This window comes from Hyla sarda, chromosome 1 (genome assembly GCF_029499605.1).
Source record: "Hyla sarda isolate aHylSar1 chromosome 1, aHylSar1.hap1, whole genome shotgun sequence".
Classification (NCBI taxonomy): Eukaryota; Metazoa; Chordata; class Amphibia; order Anura; family Hylidae; genus Hyla; species Hyla sarda.
The window spans coordinates 1,416,859-1,437,263 of NC_079189.1; the positions used below are offsets into that span (position 1 = coordinate 1,416,859).

The 20,405-nt window shown below is 39.1% G+C and overlaps 2 protein-coding genes across 2 annotated transcripts in view; both read right to left on the bottom strand.

Moving 5' to 3' along the window:
* Positions 1–20,405, bottom strand: part of LOC130282733 (oocyte zinc finger protein XlCOF22-like) — a 178,002-nt gene that overhangs the window by 56,555 nt on the left and 101,042 nt on the right. The window lies entirely within an intron of this gene.
* LOC130299812 (uncharacterized) overlaps positions 1–20,405 on the bottom strand; it is a 76,017-nt gene that overhangs the window by 13,222 nt on the left and 42,390 nt on the right. The window contains exons 11-12 of the mRNA XM_056551493.1: positions 20,068–20,178; positions 18,406–18,584 (exon numbers count right to left, since the gene is read on the bottom strand). Of these exons, the coding sequence (XP_056407468.1) occupies positions 18,406–18,584; positions 20,068–20,178 (290 nt within the window). The remainder of the gene's footprint in view (positions 1–18,405; positions 18,585–20,067; positions 20,179–20,405) is intronic.

Below are 20,405 nucleotides of genomic sequence, written 5' to 3' on the forward strand. Positions count from 1 at the left end.
CACATCTCCTCATCCTCTATAGTATATATACACATCTCCTCATCCTCTATAGTATATATACATCTCCTCATCCTCTATAGTATATATATACACATCTCCTCATCCTCTATAGTATATACACATCTCCTCATCCTCTATAGTATATATACACATCTCCTCATCCTCTATAGTATATATATACATCTCCTCATCCTCTATAGTATATATACACATCTCCTCATCCTCTATAGTATATACACATCTCCTCATCCTCTATAGTATATATACACATCTCCTCATCCTCTATAGTATATATACATCTCCTCATCCTCTATAGTATATATACACATCTCCTCATCCTCTATAGTATATATATACATCTCCTCATCCTCTATAGTATATATACACATCTCCTCATCCTCTATAGTATATATACACATCTCCTCATCCTCTATAGTATATATACACATCTCCTCATCCTCTATAGTATATATACACATCTCCTCATCCTCTATAGTATATACACACATCTCCTCATCCTCTATAGTATATACACACATCTCCTCATCCTCTATAGTATATACACACATCTCCTCATCCTCTATAGTATATACACACATCTCCTCATCCTCTATAGTATATATACATCTCCTCATCCTCTATAGTATATACACACATCTCCTCATCCTCTATAGTATATATACATCTCCTCATCCTCTATAGTATATATACATCTCCTCATCCTCTATAGTATATATACACACACATCTCCTCATCCTCTAGAGGATGAGGAGATGTATATATACTATAGAGGATGAGGAGATGTGTATATACTATAGAGGATGAGGAGATGTGTATATACTATAGAGGATGAGGAGATGTGTATATATACTATAGAGGATGAGGAGATGTGTATATATACTATAGAGGATGAGGAGATGTGTGTGTATATACTATAGAGGATGAGGAGATGTATATATACTATAGAGGATGATTAGATGTGTATATATACTATAGAGGATGATTAGATGTGTATATATACTATAGAGGATGAGGAGATGTGTATATATATACTATAGAGGATGAGGAGATGTGTATATATACTATAGAGGATGAGGAGATGTGTATATACTATAGAGGATGAGGAGATGTGTATATATACTATAGAGGATGAGGAGATGTGTATATATACTATAGAGGATGAGGAGATGTGTATATATATACTATAGAGGATGAGGAGATGTGTATATACTATAGAGGATGAGGAGATGTGTATATACTATAGAGGATGAGGAGATGTGTATATACTATAGAGGATGAGGAGATGTATATATACTATAGAGGATGAGGAGATGTATATATACTATAGAGGATGAGGAGATGTATATATACTATAGAGGATGAGGAGATGTGTATATATACTATAGAGGATGAGGAGATGTATATATACTATAGAGGATGAGGAGATGTGTATATATACTATAGAGGATGAGGAGATGTGTATATATACTATAGAGGATGAGGAGATGTGTATATATACTATAGAGGATGAGGAGATGTGTATATATACTATAGAGGATGAGGAGATGTGTATATATACTATAGAGGATGAGGAGATGTATATATACTATAGAGGATGAGGAGATGTGTATATATACTATAGAGGATGAGGAGATGTGTATATATACTATAGAGGATGAGGAGATGTGTATATATACTATAGAGGATGAGGAGATGTGTATATATACTATAGAGGATGAGGAGATGTGTATATATACTATAGAGGATGAGGAGATGTGTATATATACTATAGAGGATGAGGAGATGTGTATATATACTATAGAGGATGAGGAGATGTGTATATATACTATAGAGGATGAGGAGATGTGTATATACTATAGAGGATGAGGAGATGTATATATACTATAGAGGATGAGGAGATGTGTATATACTATAGAGGATGAGGAGATGTGTATATACTATAGAGGATGAGGAGATGTATATATACTATAGAGGATGAGGAGATGTATATATACTATAGAGGATGAGGAGATGTATATATACTATAGAGGATGAGGAGATGTGTATATATACTATAGAGGATGAGGAGATGTATATATACTATAGAGGATGAGGAGATGTATATATACTATAGAGGATGAGGAGATGTATATATACTATAGAGGATGAGGAGATGTGTATATATACTATAGAGGATGAGGAGATGTGTATATATACTATAGAGGATGAGGAGATGTGTATATATACTATAGAGGATGAGGAGATGTGTATATATACTATAGAGGATGAGGAGATGTATATATATACTATAGAGGATGAGGAGATGTATATATATACTATAGAGGATGAGGAGGTGTGTATATATACTATAGAGGATGAGGGGATGTATATATATATACTATAGAGGATGAGGAGATGTATATATACTATAGAGGATGAGGAGATGTATATATATACTATAGAGGATGAGGAGATGTATATATACTATAGAGGATGAGGAGATGTGTATATATATACTATAGAGGATGAGGAGATGTGTATATATACTATAGAGGATGAGGAGATGTGTATATATACTATAGAGGATGAGGAGATGTGTATATATACTATAGAGGATGAGGAGATGTATATATACTATAGAGGATGAGGAGATGTATATATATACTATAGAGGATGAGGAGATGTGTATATATACTATAGAGGATGAGGAGATGTGTATATATACTATAGAGGATGAGGAGATGTGTATATATATACTATAGAGGATGAGGAGATGTATATATACTATAGAGGATGAGGAGATGTGTATATATACTATAGAGGATGAGGAGATGTGTATATATACTATAGAGGATGAGGAGATGTGTATATATACTATAGAGGATGAGGAGATGTATATATATACTATAGAGGATGAGGAGATGTGTATATATATACTATAGAGGATGAGGAGATGTATATATATACTATAGAGGATGAGGAGATGTGTATATATACTATAGAGGATGAGGAGATGTGTATATACTATAGAGGATGAGGAGATGTGTATATATACTATAGAGGATGAGGAGATGTGTGTATATATATATATACTATAGAGGATGAGGAGATGTGTATATACTATAGAGGATGAGGAGATGTGTATATACTATAGAGGATGAGGAGATGTGTGTATATACTATAGAGGATGAGGAGATGTGTATATATACTATAGAGGATGAGGAGATGTGTATATATACTATAGAGGATGAGGAGATGTGTATATATACTATAGAGGATGAGGAGATGTGTATATATACTATAGAGGATGAGGAGATGTGTATATATACTATAGAGGATGAGGAGGTGTGTATATACTATAGAGGATGAGGAGATGTGTGTATATACTATAGAGGATGAGGAGATGTGTGTATATACTATAGAGGATGAGGAGATGTGTATATACTATAGAGGATGAGGAGATGTATATATACTATAGAGGATGAGGAGATGTATATATACTATAGAGGATGAGGAGATGTGTATATACTATAGAGGATGAGGAGATGTATATATACTATAGAGGATGAGGAGATGTGTATATACTATAGAGGATGAGGAGATGTGTATATATACTATAGAGGATGAGGAGATGTATATATACTATAGAGGATGAGGAGATGTATATATACTATAGAGGATGAGGAGATGTATATATACTATAGAGGATGAGGAGATGTGTATATACTATAGAGGATGAGGAGATGTGTATATATACTATAGAGGATGAGGAGATGTGTATATACTATAGAGGATGAGGAGATGTGTATATACTATAGAGGATGAGGAGATGTGTATATATATACTATAGAGGATGAGGAGATGTATATATACTATAGAGGATGAGGAGATGTATATATATATACTATAGAGGATGAGGAGATGTGTATATATACTATAGAGGATGAGGAGATGTGTATATACTATAGAGGATGAGGAGATGTGTATATATACTATAGAGGATGAGGAGATGTGTATATATACTATAGAGGATGAGGAGATGTATATATACTATAGAGGATGAGGAGATGTGTATATACTATAGAGGATGAGGAGATGTATATATACTATAGAGGATGAGGAGATGTATATACTATATAGTATATATACACACACATCTCCTCATCCTCTATAGTATATACACATCTCCTCATCCTCTATAGTATATATACACATGTCCTCATCCTCTATAGTATATATACATCTCCTCATCCTCTATAGTATATATACATCTCCTCATCCTCTATAGTATATACACATCTCCTCATCCTCTATAGTATATATATACATCTCCTCATCCTCTATAGTATATATACACATCTCCTCATCCTCTATAGTATATATACACATCTCCTCATCCTCTATAGTATATATACACATCTCCTCATCCTCTATAGTATATACACATCTCCTCATCCTCTATAGTATATATACATCTCCTCATCCTCTATAGTATATATACACATCTCCTCATCCTCTATAGTATATACACATCTCCTCATCCTCTATAGTATATATACACATCTCCTCATCCTCTATAGTATATATACACATCTCCTCATCCTCTATAGTATATACACATCTCCTCATCCTCTATAGTATATATACACCTCCTCATCCTCTATAGTATATATATACATCTCCTCATCCTCTATAGTATATATATATACATCTCCTCATCCTCTATAGTATATATACACATCTCCTCATCCTCTATAGTATATATACACATCTCCTCATCCTCTATAGTATATATACATCTCCTCATCCTCTATAGTATATACACATCTCCTCATCCTCTATAGTATATATACACATCTCCTCATCCTCTATAGTATATATACACATCTCCTCATCCTCTATAGTATATATACACATCTCCTCATCCTCTATAGTATATATACACATCTCCTCATCCTCTATAGTATATACACATCTCCTCATCCTCTATAGTATATACACATCTCCTCATCCTCTATAGTATATATACACATCTCCTCATCCTCTATAGTGTATATACACATCTCCTCATCCTCTATAGTATATATACACATCTCCTCATCCTCTATAGTATATATACACATCTCCTCATCCTCTATAGTATATATATACATCTCCTCATCCTCTATAGTATATATACACATCTCCTCATCCTCTATAGTATATACACATCTCCTCATCCTCTATAGTATATATACACATCTCCTCATCCTCTATAGTATATATACATCTCCTCATCCTCTATAGTATATATACATCTCCTCATCCTCTATAGTATATATATACATCTCCTCATCCTCTATAGTATATATATACATCTCCTCATCCTCTATAGTATATATATACATCTCCTCATCCTCTATAGTATATATACACATCTCCTCATCCTCTATAGTATATATACACATCTCCTCATCCTCTATAGTATATATACACATCTCCTCATCCTCTATAGTATATATACACATCTCCTCATCCTCTATAGTATATACACACATCTCCTCATCCTCTATAGTATATACACACATCTCCTCATCCTCTATAGTATATACACACATCTCCTCATCCTCTATAGTATATACACACATCTCCTCATCCTCTATAGTATATATACATCTCCTCATCCTCTATAGTATATACACACATCTCCTCATCCTCTATAGTATATATACATCTCCTCATCCTCTATAGTATATACACACATCTCCTCATCCTCTATAGTATATATACATCTCCTCATCCTCTATAGTATATATACACACACATCTCCTCATCCTCTAGAGGATGAGGAGATGTATATATACTATAGAGGATGAGGAGATGTGTATATACTATAGAGGATGAGGAGATGTGTATATACTATAGAGGATGAGGAGATGTGTATATATACTATAGAGGATGAGGAGATGTGTATATATACTATAGAGGATGAGGAGATGTGTGTGTATATACTATAGAGGATGAGGAGATGTATATATACTATAGAGGATGATTAGATGTGTATATATACTATAGAGGATGATTAGATGTGTATATATACTATAGAGGATGAGGAGATGTGTATATATATACTATAGAGGATGAGGAGATGTGTATATATACTATAGAGGATGAGGAGATGTGTATATACTATAGAGGATGAGGAGATGTGTATATATACTATAGAGGATGAGGAGATGTGTATATATACTATAGAGGATGAGGAGATGTGTATATATATACTATAGAGGATGAGGAGATGTGTATATATATACTATAGAGGATGAGGAGATGTGTATATACTATAGAGGATGAGGAGATGTGTATATACTATAGAGGATGAGGAGATGTGTATATACTATAGAGGATGAGGAGATGTGTATATACTATAGAGGATGAGGAGATGTATATATACTATAGAGGATGAGGAGATGTATATATACTATAGAGGATGAGGAGATGTATATATACTATAGAGGATGAGGAGATGTATATATACTATAGAGGATGAGGAGATGTATATATATACTATAGAGGATGAGGAGATGTGTATATATACTATAGAGGATGAGGAGATGTGTATATATACTATAGAGGATGAGGAGATGTATATATACTATAGAGGATGAGGAGATGTATATATACTATAGAGGATGAGGAGATGTATATATACTATAGAGGATGAGGAGATGTGTGTATATATACTATAGAGGATGAGGAGATGTGTGTATATATACTATAGAGGATGAGGAGATGTGTGTATATATACTATAGAGGATGAGGAGATGTGTGTATATATACTATAGAGGATGAGGAGATGTGTGTATATATACTATAGAGGATGAGGAGATGTATATATATACTATAGAGGATGAGGAGATGTGTATATACTATAGAGGATGAGGAGATGTATATATACTATAGAGGATGAGGAGATGTGTATATATTATAGAGGATGAGGAGATGTGTATATATACTCTAGAGGATGAGGAGATGTGTATATATACTATAGAGGATGAGGAGATGTATATATATACTATAGAGGATGAGGAGATGTATATATACTATAGAGGATGAGGAGATGTGTATATATATACTATAGAGGATGAGGAGATGTGTATATATACTATAGAGGATGAGGAGATGTGTATATATACTATAGAGGATGAGGAGATGTGTATATATACTATAGAGGATGAGGAGATGTGTATATATACTATAGAGGATGAGGAGATGTGTATATATACTATAGAGGATGAGGAGATGTGTATATATACTATAGAGGATGAGGAGATGTGTATATATATTATAGAGGATGAGGAGATGTGTATATATATTATAGAGGATGAGGAGATGTGTATATATATTATAGAGGATGAGGAGATGTGTATATATATTATAGAGGATGAGGAGATGTGTATATATACTATAGAGGATGAGGAGATGTGTATATATACTATAGAGGAGGAGGAGATGTGTATATATACTATAGAGGAGGAGGAGATGTGTATATATACTATAGAGGAGGAGGAGATGTGTGTGTATATATACTATAGAGGAGGAGGAGATGTGTGTGTATATATACTATAGAGGAGGAGGAGATGTGTGTGTATATATACTATAGAGGAGGAGGAGATGTGTATATATACTATAGAGGATGAGGAGGTGTGTGTGTGTATGTATATATATATATATATATATATATATATATATATATATATATATACTATAGAGGATGGTGTGTGTGTGTGTGTATATGTGTATATATACTATAGAGGATGAGGAGATGTGTGTGTGTGTGTGTGTGTGTATATATACTATAGAGGATGGTGTGTGTGTGTGTGTGAGTATATATATATATATACTATAGAGGATGAGGAGATGTGTGTGTATGTGTATGTGTATGTGTATGTGTATGTGTATGTGTATGTGTATGTGTATGTGTATGTGTATATGTATATATATATATATATATATATATATATATATATATATATATATATATATATATATTATAGAGGATGAGTGATTTCTTTGATTGGCAGCATCCTCTTTCCTTTTCTTCTCTATCCGGCCCAGACCGCCATGTTGACTTTTTAAGCCAAAATGTATCTCTTTAGCATCTGTAGGAGAAATATCTATAGACTTCCCATTTTTCCAGTCCCTTTCCCTCTTCTGCACAATCTCCCGAGTATTGGTCTTACTTCTCCCCCCCCCCCCCCCCATTAGCATCCTAATAACTAGATGCTGGATCTCTGTATGACATGAGGGTACTGTGGGTAGATACTTGCAATTATCTGGCCGGTACAGTGATAGTCTGCACATACTCTTGAAATGCACACGTCTCGCAGTTCACTACAGTTTCGCACTAAATTTTACCACACCAGAATACGTTGTAGGAGTTAGATCCACCAGCGTGCCGTCACGTCTTCTATTTCCCGAGAGTCTATGTAGTGACAAGTCGGTCCTATTATGTGGAACATTCCTCCTTGTGTGGTTGTTGGGTTATCTAATACGATCGTATTGTTCACTAGTGACACTTTCTAGAGAACCCCTTCAAGCTCTATGTATGATACATCGGAATATGTTGCAGGATTCAGGACAGATGGTTTCGATTCACCATTTGCGATCACTGAGTCACTGTCGCCCAATTTTTTGGTACATTCCTCCTTCTGCTCCACGGTAGGTTTCTGTCCTCCCTGAGCTCGCTGGGTTGAGTCATCTAATACGATCGTATTGTTCACTAGTGACTGTGATGATTCTAGAGAACCCCTTCAAGCTCTATTCATGATACATCGGAATATGTTGCAGGATTCAGGACAGATGGTTTCGATTCACCATTTGCGATCACTGAGTCACTGTCGCCCAATTTTTTGGTACATTCCTCCTTGTGCGGCCGTTGGGTCATCTAATACGATCGTATTGTTCACTAGTGACTGTGATTCTAGAGAACCCCTTCAAGCTCTAGGTATGATACATCGGAGTACGTTGCAGGATTCAGGAATGAGATGGTTTCGATCCACAATTTTTGATCACTGAGCCACTGTCACGTCTTCTATTACCCAAGGGTCTATGTAGTGGCAAGTTGGTCCTATTATGTGGCACGTCCCTCCTTGTGTGGACATCAGGACATCTAATACCATCGTATTGTTCACTAGTGACTGTGATGATTCTGGAGAACCCATTTGAGCTCTAGATAGGATTCATTGGAATATGTTGCAGGATTAAGGACTGAGAAGGTTTCGATCCACCATTTGTGATCACCGTAACCAACGTGCCGTCACGTCTATTTCCCGAGGGTTTCTGTAGTGACAAGTCGGTCCTATTATGTGGAACATTCCTCCTTGTGCGGCCGTTGGGGCATCTAATACAATCGTATTGTTCACTAGTGACTTTAATGACTCTAGAGAACCGTTTTGAGCTCTAGGTATGAAACATCAGAATGCGTTGCAGGATTCAGGACTGAGATGGTTTCGAACCACCATTTGCGCTCACTGAGCCACTGTCACATCTTCTATTACCCAAGGGTCTATGTAGTGATATGTCGGTCCTATTATGTGTAGAAAAGTTTAAAAAAAAAGAGACCGGAAGGTGGCGCCTCGTGCGTTACCCTAGATAGGAGGAGGGGTTTTCCCTTGCGGGAAGGGGTTGTTGCAGGCTCTATAAATTAGCTGCTCACCTTGAGCATATAGGAAATATGCGTATGACCCCGTATGGGGTTGGTAAAGATGGTATGGATCTGTGCAGCCCAAAGGTCCCAGGTGCCACCGGATGGTGTCCTGTAGATAAACTGGATACAAATAGGAAGCAGAAACGACCTTGGCTGCAGGCGCTCAGGATCCCAGAGGAAGTGGTCACACTTGGGTCATAAAGTGGCAAAGTGCAGCAACTTTATTTGATGTACAGAAATAAAACAATGATGCATTTTGGGGAGAAACTACCCCCTTCATCAGATTGACTGACTGTAGGACGGTCCTATTATGTGGCACGTCCCTCCTTGTGTGGACATCGGGGCATCTAATACCATCGTATTGTTCACTGGTGACTGTGAGGATTCTGGAGAACCCCTTCGAGCTCTAGATAGGATACATTGGAATACGTTGCAGGATTAAGGACTGAGAAGGTTTCGATCCACCATTCGTCATCACCGAGACCAACGTGCCGTCACGTCTATTTCCCGAGGGCACAAGTCGTCAAGCCATGGTGTGTCCTTTATTATTATTATTATAGTCCTATTTATATGCAAGTAATATATGGCACTCTCCTTCCAAATTATGGTGCTCGAATCGGGTCCCAATCCTTTATTCAAATGAAAAATAAATTCGACACTCGTATGCAATTGAGAATTTGTAGTTTTATTCCACAATTGTAGCAATCTAACAGATTTTATAAATGACGTTTCGATCCAAACATGAATCTTCATCAGATATCTATAATCAATCAATATACAGAGTAATGAGAACAAGATCAACTAAAAATAATCAAACAAAATAGGTGCATACAGGCCAGGGTAAGACCGGGATCAGAGAACCAATATGAGCAAGGCATCAGAAGATATAATGGTCAGTAACTCAGTATATGTTATAGTCAGTATAAACGGAACGGGGAGATCCTGTCTAGAATATATCCCTTATGGCGGCATCGTAGTACATAAACATAAGTACAGTAATAGATCTCCTCTCCTCTGTGTGTGTGTGTGTATGTGTATATAAAATCTCCTCTCCTCTGTATATATATATATATAGATCTCCTCTCCTCTGTGTGTGTGTGTGTGTATATATATAGATCTCTGCTCTGTGTGTGTGTGTGTGTGTGTGTAATATATATATATATATATATATATAGATCTCCTCTGTGTATATATATATATATATATATATATATATATATATATATAATAGATCTCCTCTCCTCTGTGTGTGTGTGTATATATATATATATATATATAATATAGATCTCCTCTCCTGTGTGTATATATATATATATCTCCTCTCCTCTGTGTGTGTGTGTGTGTGTGTGTATGTATGTATATATATATATATATCTCTCCTCTCCTCTGTATGTATATATATATATATATATGTATATATATATATATATTGCAGTAACACATGTTTTGCTATACACATGTTTATTCCCTTTGTGTGTATTGGAACTAAACCAAAAAAGGAGGAAAAAAAGCAAATTGGACCTAATGTCACCAAACTCCAAAAATGGTCCAGACACAATTATTGGCCCCTTAAAGGGAACCAATGATCAGATTTTACCCTATATAATGCTTGGCAAAGCGTTATATAGGGTAAAATCTTTATCCTCACCATCCCCGGGGGACGCTGCTGCCTGCGGGGATGGCGAGGGTATGAACTTATAAACTAGTCCCCGCCGGCCCCGTAAGTAGTCCCCTGGGCGGGCAGCTCCTCTTACCATCTCCCGTTTCTTCGGCCAGCAGCGACGCCCCCTCGGCTTGATTGATGGGCCGCATCATCATTCTGCTTACTGAACAGACTGAGCAGAGCAATGACGTGACCCGTCAATCAAGCCGAGGGGGCGTCGCTGCTGGCCGAAGTAACGGGACTAGGTAGGAGGAGCTCCCCGCCCAGGGGACTACTTACGGGGCCGGCGGGGACTAGTTTATAAGTTCATATCCTCTCCATCCCCGCAGGCAGGAGCGTCCCCCGGGGATGGTGAGGATAAAGATTTTACCCTATATAACGCTTTGCCAAGCATGATATAGGGTAAAATCTGATGATTGGTTCCCTTTAACTTAAAGGGTTACTCCCGTGGAATTATAATTTTTTTTTTTTTTTTAAATCAACTGCCAGAAAGTTAAACAGATTTGTAAATTACTTCTATTAAAAAATCTTAATCCTTCCAGTACTTATTAGCTGCTGAATGCTACAGAGGAAATGGTTTTCTTTTTGGAACACAGTGCTCTCTGCTGACATCTCCATCCATTTTAAGAACTGTCCAGAGTAGGAGAAAATCCCCATAGCAAACATATGCTGCTCTGGACAGTTCCTAAAATGGACAGAGATGTCAGCAGAGAGCACTGTGGTCATGATGTCAGCAGAGAGCTCTGTGTTCCAAAAAGAAAACCATTTCCTCTGTAGTATTCAGCAGCTAATAAGTACTGGAAGGATTAAGATTTAGTAATAGAAGTAATTTACAAACCTGTTTAACTTTCTGGCACCAGTTGATTTAAAAAAAAAAGTTTTCGAGGGGAGTACCTTTTTAATATTTGGTTGCACACCCTTTGGAAAAAATAAGTGAAATCAGTGTCTTCCTATAACCATCAATAAGCTTTTACACCTCTCAGCCGGAATGTTGGAGCACTCTTCCTATGACTATCAATAAGCTTCTTACACCTCTCAGCCGGAATGTTGGACCGCTCTTCCTATAACCATCAATAAGCTTCTTACACCTCTCAGCCGGAATGTTGGACCACTCTTCCTATAACCATCAATAAGCTTCTTACACCTCTCAGCCGGAATGTTGGACCACTCTTCCTTTACAAACTGCTCCAGGTCTCTTATTGGAAGGCGCCTTTTCCCAACAGTAATTATAAGATCTCTCCACAGGTGATCAATGGGATTTAGATCTGGACTCATTGCTGACACTTCAGAACTCTCCAGCGCTTTGTTGTCATCCATTTCTGGGGCTTTCTGACGTATGTTTGGGGTCATTGTCCTGCTGGAAGACCCAAGATCTCAGACACAAACCCAGCTTTCTGACACTGGGCTGTACAGTGCGACCCAAAATCCATTGGTAATCCTCAGATTTCATGATGTCTTGTACACATTCAAGGCCCCCAGTACCAGAGGCAGCAAAACAACCCAAAACATCACTGACCTCCCCCATATGTCACTGAAGGTACTGTGCTCTTTTCTTTGTAGTCCTCATTCTGTTTTCGGTAAACAGTAGAATGATGCGCTTTACCAAAAAGATCTATCTTGGTCTCATCTGTCCTCAAGACGTTTTCCCAGAAGGATTTTGGTTACTCAAGTTCATTTTGGTAAAATGTAGTCTTGTTTTTTATGTCTGTGTCAACAGTGGGGTCCTCCTGGGTCTCCTCCATAGTGGGGTCCTCCTGGGTCTCCTCCATAGTGGGGTCCTCCTGGGTCTCCTCCATAGTGGGGTCCTCCTGGGTCTCCTCCATAGTGGGGTCCTCCTGGGTCTCCTCCATAGTGGGGTCCTCCTGGGTCTCCTCCATAGCATTTCATTTAAATGTCGACAGTTTGCGCTGACACTGATGCTTCCTGAGCCTGCAGGACAGCTTCAATATCTTTGGAACTTGTTTCCGTCCACGCCCAGCGAGATTAGCTACAGGGCCATGGGTTGTAAACTTCTTGATAATGTTGCGCACTGTGGACAAAGACAAATCTAGATCTCTGGGGATGGACTTTTAACCTGGAGATTGTTGATAGTTTTCCACAATTTTGGTTCCCAAGTCCTCAGACAGTTCTCTTCTCCTCTTTCTGTTGTCCATGCTTAGTGCGGCACACACAAACACACAATGCAAAAACTAAGTGAACTTCTCTCCTTTTTATCTGCTCCCAGGTGGGATTTTTATATTGCCAACACTTGTTACTTGCCCCAGGTGAGTATAAAGGAACATCACATGCTGGAAACAATCTTATTTATCCACAATTCTGAGAGGGTGCCAATAATTTTGTCCAGACCATTTTTGGAGTTTGGTGACATTATGTCCAATTTAGCTTTTTTTTTTTTCCCCTCCTTTTTTGGTTTAGTTCCAATACACACAAAGGGAATAAACATGTGTATAGCAAAACCTGTGTTACTGCAATATATATATACAGAGGAGAGGAGATCTATATATATATATATATATATATATATATATATATATATATATATATATATATACACACAAAGGGAATAAACATGTGTATAGCAAAACCTGTGTTACTGCAATCCTTTCCTGTGAGGAATACTTCATTTTCTTGAAGAATTTCAGGGGCGCCAACATTTATGGCCATGACTGTAGGTGTATCAAGTAACGATGTATAATAGTAGTGTAGTCTATGTATTTATAAGCACAGGTGACCACTATGAGGTTATATGTGGACAGCAAAATCATTGTATGGGACCACAGTATCAAAATCCTCAGTGGGACAAATTGAAAAGAAATTGGCAAAAAGATAAGACATATTAATACAGTGACCCCCTGAGCTACGATGGCCCCGACATACGATCATTTCAGCATACGATCACTCTTAGAGGCCATCACATGGTGAAGGCAGCATCAACATACGATGCTTTTGTATGTCGGGGCCATCGCATAAACGGCTATCCGGCAGCGCAGACTGCTTCAGCTACCACCGGATAGCCGTTTAAGGTGCCCCGTGTGCTGTGGTGATGATCACTCACCTGTCCCTGGCGCTCCGGACCGTCCTTTTCGGGCTCCGCTGCACGGCCGTCGCTCTCCTTCGTCGTCATCACGTTGCTGCGCACGCAGTCTTGTCATCCAATAGGAGCGGCATGCGCAGCGACGTGATTATGGCGATGAAGAGCGACGATCCCGGGCAGCAGAGATGGTCTGGAGCAGCGGGGACACCCCGGGGACGCGGCCACAGTGATGGATGGCGACATCCAGGGCAGCGGTGACGGTCCGGAGTGGTGGAGACAGGTGAGTATAACTTCCTATACTTTACATTGCACGGATCCCTCAACATACAATGGTTTCAACTAACGATGGTTCATTTGGAACTAATTACCATTGTATGTTGATGGATCACTGTACAGATTCCCAGTGGTCCCCTGTATTAAGAGACAAAATAGTAAGGAAACATGACTTCCCAGGGAGAACCAGCCGCGGTAAAGCAGGACATGTCTAATCACCATGGAAACATCTGAACAAGGTGTAAGTATAAGGAAGATACCAGGAATAGGAGATAATGACAGTACTCACCCATAGATTGCTGCGGAGGCGGGTGCAGAATGGCCTATAGCCAGGAAGAATGGAGATGTGGTGATCAAGCGATCGCGGGAGATACAGAAGTCCGTCTTTAATGAGCGTCTCAGCCGGATGTGACAGGGGCCCGCTTCTGGTATGCCTGGGCTCTGCATTCGGGTAGGGCCGGAGGAAAGATGGGCATGATGCGTCGTGAATGTCTCATGGAACGTAAATCTGTGCTCCACGGGACATCACGTGGATAGAAGGAGATACAAAGCAGAACGGAGGACGATAGTAAAACCAAAGTGTTGTGGATGAAATGAGAGAGAGAGAGAGACAGAGAAGGGGGAGAAAGAGAGAGAGAGAGAGAAGGGGGAGAAAGAGAGAGAGAGAGAGAGAAGGGGGAGAAAGAGATAGAGAGAGAGAGAGAGAAGGGGGAGAAAGAGATAGAGAGAGAGAAAGAGAAGAAGGGGGAGAAAAAAGTAAAAATAAGTTATGTAAGAGATGATCACAAAGAAATCAGAGGACTAATAGATAAGATATAGAAATACATCACATAAAAGGCAAATAGAGGGACAGTGAATAAGCACAAGAAACTACTCATACAGGCCCCCTTACTTTTGGGTCATGTCTCCTCGTCCCCCCCCCCCCTTTTGTATACAATTGTATTTTTATTTTACTTTTCTTATATTTCCTACATCATTTTAGCTCCATCCTCCTCACTGTTCCCATTTGCTTTTCTCTATTTATTCTTCCTTTTATCTGATAATATCCCTGACTTATCTCCTTTTCATACATTTTGTACATACTTGCTTTCCCCTCATCGCCTGTATACCTGATTTATTTCTATACATTTATGCTTGTGCCTCATTTTATTTCTATACATTTATGCTTGTGCCTCTTTATTTCTATACATTTATGCTTGTGCCTCTTTATTTCTATACATTTATACTTGTGCCTCATTTTATTTCTATACATTTATACTTGTTCCTCATTTTATTTCTATACATTTATACTTGTGCCTCATTTTATTTCTATACATTTATACTTGTTCCTCATTTTATTTCTATACATTTATACTTGTTCCTCATTTTATTTCTATACATTTATACTTGTTCCTCATTTTATTTCTATACACATTTATGCTTGTGCCTCATTTTATTTCTATACATTTATGCTTGTGCCTCATTTTATTTCTATACATTTATGCTTGTGCCTCATTTTATTTCTATACATTTATGCTTGTGCCTCATTTTATTTCTATACATTTATGCTTGTGCCTCATTTTATTTCTATACATTTATACTTGTTCCTCATTTTATTTCTATACATTTATACTTGTTCCTCATTTTATTTCTATACACATTTATGCTTGTGCCTCATTTTATTTCTATACATTTATGCTTGTGCCTCATTTTATTTCTATACATTTATGCTTGTGCCTCATTTTATTTCTATACATTTATACTTGTGCCTCTTTTTATTTCTATACACATTTATGCTTGTGCCTCATTTTATTTCTATACATTTATACTTGTGTCATTTTATTTCTATACATTTATGCTTGTGCCTCATTTTATTTCTATACATTTATACTTGTGTCATTTTATTTCTATACATTTATGCTTGTGCCTCATTTTATTTCTATACATTTATGCTTGTGCCTCATTTTATTTCTATACATTTATGCTTGTGCCTCATTTTATTTCTATACATTTATGCTTGTGCGAGTATTTCTGGCCTATCTCTGTTTCCCACATATTCACATATAGACATTTCTTGTGCATATTCACTGTCCCCCTATTTGCCTTTTATCTGATGTATTTCTATATCTTTAGTTATTTCTTTGCGATCATCTCTTAAATAACTTATTTTTACTTTCCATATCGTCCTCCGGCAGCACAGGAAACAATAGGGTTAACATGCATTTCCTACTACTAGGCAGAAGAAACAAAAGAGCTAATTAGCCTAATTAATTATGAAACAAGCAATTAGCCCTGGACATCCTCCACCCCCATCACATAAATAGCCCTAAGAGACAATAGTACACTGTGTTTTTTGTTTCTTCTCTAGGCAGAAGGATTTCTCATCATTCTATGAAGTGTATCTACCTAGGCCCCCTCCGCTCCCTTAGGGTGAGAGAACGCTTGTTTGGAGGTGTGGGCCTCCCCTGGCTAGGCTATTGCAGCATTCCAGGGGTTAATCTGCTTACCGGTGGCGCTGCTGACTGGGTGCAGTGTAAGGCGCATCGCAGAGCGACACTCTGCAGCAGAGATTCCGGTGCGGCCAGCGCTCGGAGCGCACATGTAAGTAGATGGTTCCTTACTATTGTTGCGCGGAGCCTCCGGTGGCGTCTGACGTCACTTCCGGTCCGGCCAAAGCGTGTTGTTTTCTGCGAATATTCCCACAATCAAGTGGGAGCTTGCCAGCAGTCCTGTTGTATTTCTCAGAGGGGGCATCTGGTCGTTCTTTCTCTGCTCCTGAGCCTGAAGGTTTTTTCTCACTTCCGGGTTTTACGGACCGGTGTCCAGCTTCCGGCCTCAGGGTAGGGGGGCCTGTCCTCACCCTCCCTAGGTTATTTAAAGGCAGGTTTAGAGGTGTTACTCCAGGACTCTGCCGGGAAGCACCTCTGGTGGTCAGGAAGGTACTATATCGCCTGCTGATGTCCTATTTTGTTTTCTCAGTACCTTGGTTACAGGTTTTTTTAATTGGTTTTATTGCAGATGGCTAGTCGTAGCGATAAAACAGGGAAGAGGAAAAGAAAAGAGAGACACAGGAACTGTGTTAATTGTGAACAACCTTTGCCCGATTCTTACACTGAAGATATCTGTCAGCTCTGTAAACCAAGGGAGCCTAGCTTCCATTCTGAAGCCAAAGAACTGGTCGGGTGGATAAAATCCCAGATGACCGAGATGTTTAAATCCTCTTGCCAGAATAAAGATGACAAGTATAAGAGGTCCAGGCATGAGGAATCCTCTTCATCTGAAAGCAGTGCTAATGATTTTTCAGAGGGAGAGGTATTTTCTAGTTCAGATTTCTCAGAACCTCCCAAAGATCCTGAAGATGGGTATCTTTTAAATAAGGAGAGAATGCCTTGCTTTATTGATGCTGTGAAAGCTACGGTGGAAGATGATGCGTCCACAAAAAATATGCCTCTGAAAGAGGCACTATTCTCTTTTCCTAAAGAAAATAACCAGTTTTTGCCCTCACATCCGCTTCTGCAGGATTTAATGCTGGCATCATGGAAAAATCCAGAAAAGAAATTGGAACTCTGGGCTAGATTCAAGTCTGTTTATAAAATAGACCCCAAAACTTCCTGTTCCTGGGAAGACCCTCCTAAAATTGACATGGCTGTGGCCAGGCTTTCTAAAAATGCTTGGTTTCCGTCGGAGGAGTCTTCTCTCTTAAAGGAGCCAATGGATCGAAGAGCCGAAGTGAATTTAAAAAAAAGTATATTCTGCAGCGGCTAATACCTGTAAGGCAGCCTTAGCCACGGTTCCGGTTGCCCGCGCCTTAAGGTTATGGCTCAGCCAGTTGGCAAAAGATATTGCCCGAGGAATCTCCAGAGAAGATCTATTAGACAGCATGACGGAAATGAAGAGGGCGTCAGATTTTCTAAATGATTTCCCTTTAGACTGTTTAAAGGCGAATTCTAAAATATTAGCACTTTCCAATTCAGCAAGAAGAGCCTTGTGGATCAAGGAATGGGGGGGGAACGTCCCTTCCAAAAATCACTTCTGTGCTTTACCATTTAAAGGGAAAAAGTTGTTTGGGTCACAGCTGGATAAGATATTAAAAGCTATGAGTAAGTCTAAAGGTCCTGCTTTCCCTTATGTTCAGAAAAGGTCGAAATTTCGTTCTTACAGAAATACGCAAAGAAGGTCCCCTTTCATCAGGAGAGCAAGGCAGAATGGGAGGCAGCGCAGATTCAAAGGAGGAAGAGAGGGGCAAATGTTGCCCCCTAAGAAGAAGCAGTATCCAGATGGCAAAGACCAAGCAATGTGACGCCAGAAGCATTCCAGTGGGGGCAAGACTCCGTCATTTTTGCCTCTGCTTGGATGACCACCACTTCAGATTTGTGGGTAAGGTCAGTGGTCTCAAAAGGTTATTGTATCGATTTTTCCAGCCTCCCGCCTTGCCATCAGTTCATCAATCCGGCAAAACCTCATCTTCTAAATCTGGTGCAAGATTTCATCAAAAAAGGAGCTCTGGAGAGAGTTCCTCGTCATCAGAGGGGACAGGGACTTTACTCCAGAATTTTTGCGGTCCCGAAAAAAGAAGGGCTATGGCGTCTAGTAGTAGACTTGTCTTTTCTCAACAGGTACATCAAGAAAAAACATTTTCGGATGGAGACAATCCATGAAGTCACTGCGTTTCTTCAAGAAAACGACGTAGCAGTTACATTAGATCTAAAAGATGCATATCTGCATGTGCCCGTAAGAAGATCGCACCGCAGGTTTCTGAGAGTGGCTATACGGGAAGGATTGAGAACACGTCACCTCCAGTTTACTTGCCTCCCATTCGGGATATCATCAGCACCCAGAGTGTTTACCAAAATTGTGGTAGTCTTAGCAGCTCATCTCCGCCTGCAAGGAGTGTTTCTAGTGCCCTATCTAGATGATTGGTATATCAAGGCCGCATCTCCAGCTCTTCTTCAACAGCATCTTCAGATGACCATCTCCACTCTAGAGAAGCATGGCTTCCTGGTAAATATCCAGAAGTCAGTATTAATCCCGTCAGTAAGATGCAAGTTTCTGGGTTACGTGTTAGACTCCAGGAGGATGAGAATCTTATTGTCGGAAGAAAGGTCACTCAGTCTGATGCAGGGCGTTCAGAGCATTCTCGAGAATACAGATGTAAGCATCAGATTAGGCATGAGAGTGTTGGGTCTCATGACATCATCCTTAGAAGCGGTCCCTTGGGCCAGGGCACACACCAGAAGGCTTCAGTTGGAAATTCTCTCGCAGTGGAAGGGGCATCGGTCAGCTCTAGACTCTCCCCTCATTCTATCCAGTTCCACCAGGTGGGATCTGAGTTGGTGGTTGAACAGAAACAAGATCACCTGGAGGTGTCTTGCCAATGCTCCGCAGTTAGTCCTCACCACGGATGCGTCCAGTCGAGGTTGGGGTGCTCACCTAGGGGACCAATGGGTCCAGGTGAAATGGTCTCCTCAGGAGAGTCGGAGCTCTTCCAATCTGCGAGAGATGAGAGCGGTTCACCGTGCCCTGCGCGACTTTGCCAGATCCCTAAGGGACCAAAGAGTATTGGTCCAGTTAGACAATCTGGTGACCGTGTTCTATATAAACAAGCAAGGGGGTACGAGATCCCCGTTCTTGATGGAAGAATGCAGTGCCATGATGAGATGGGCAGAAGCAAATATTCAAGAAATTCAAGCAGTCCACATACGAGGGGAGAAGAATGTGAAGGCGGATTGGCTAAGTCGCCATCAAATAGACCAATCAGAATGGAGTCT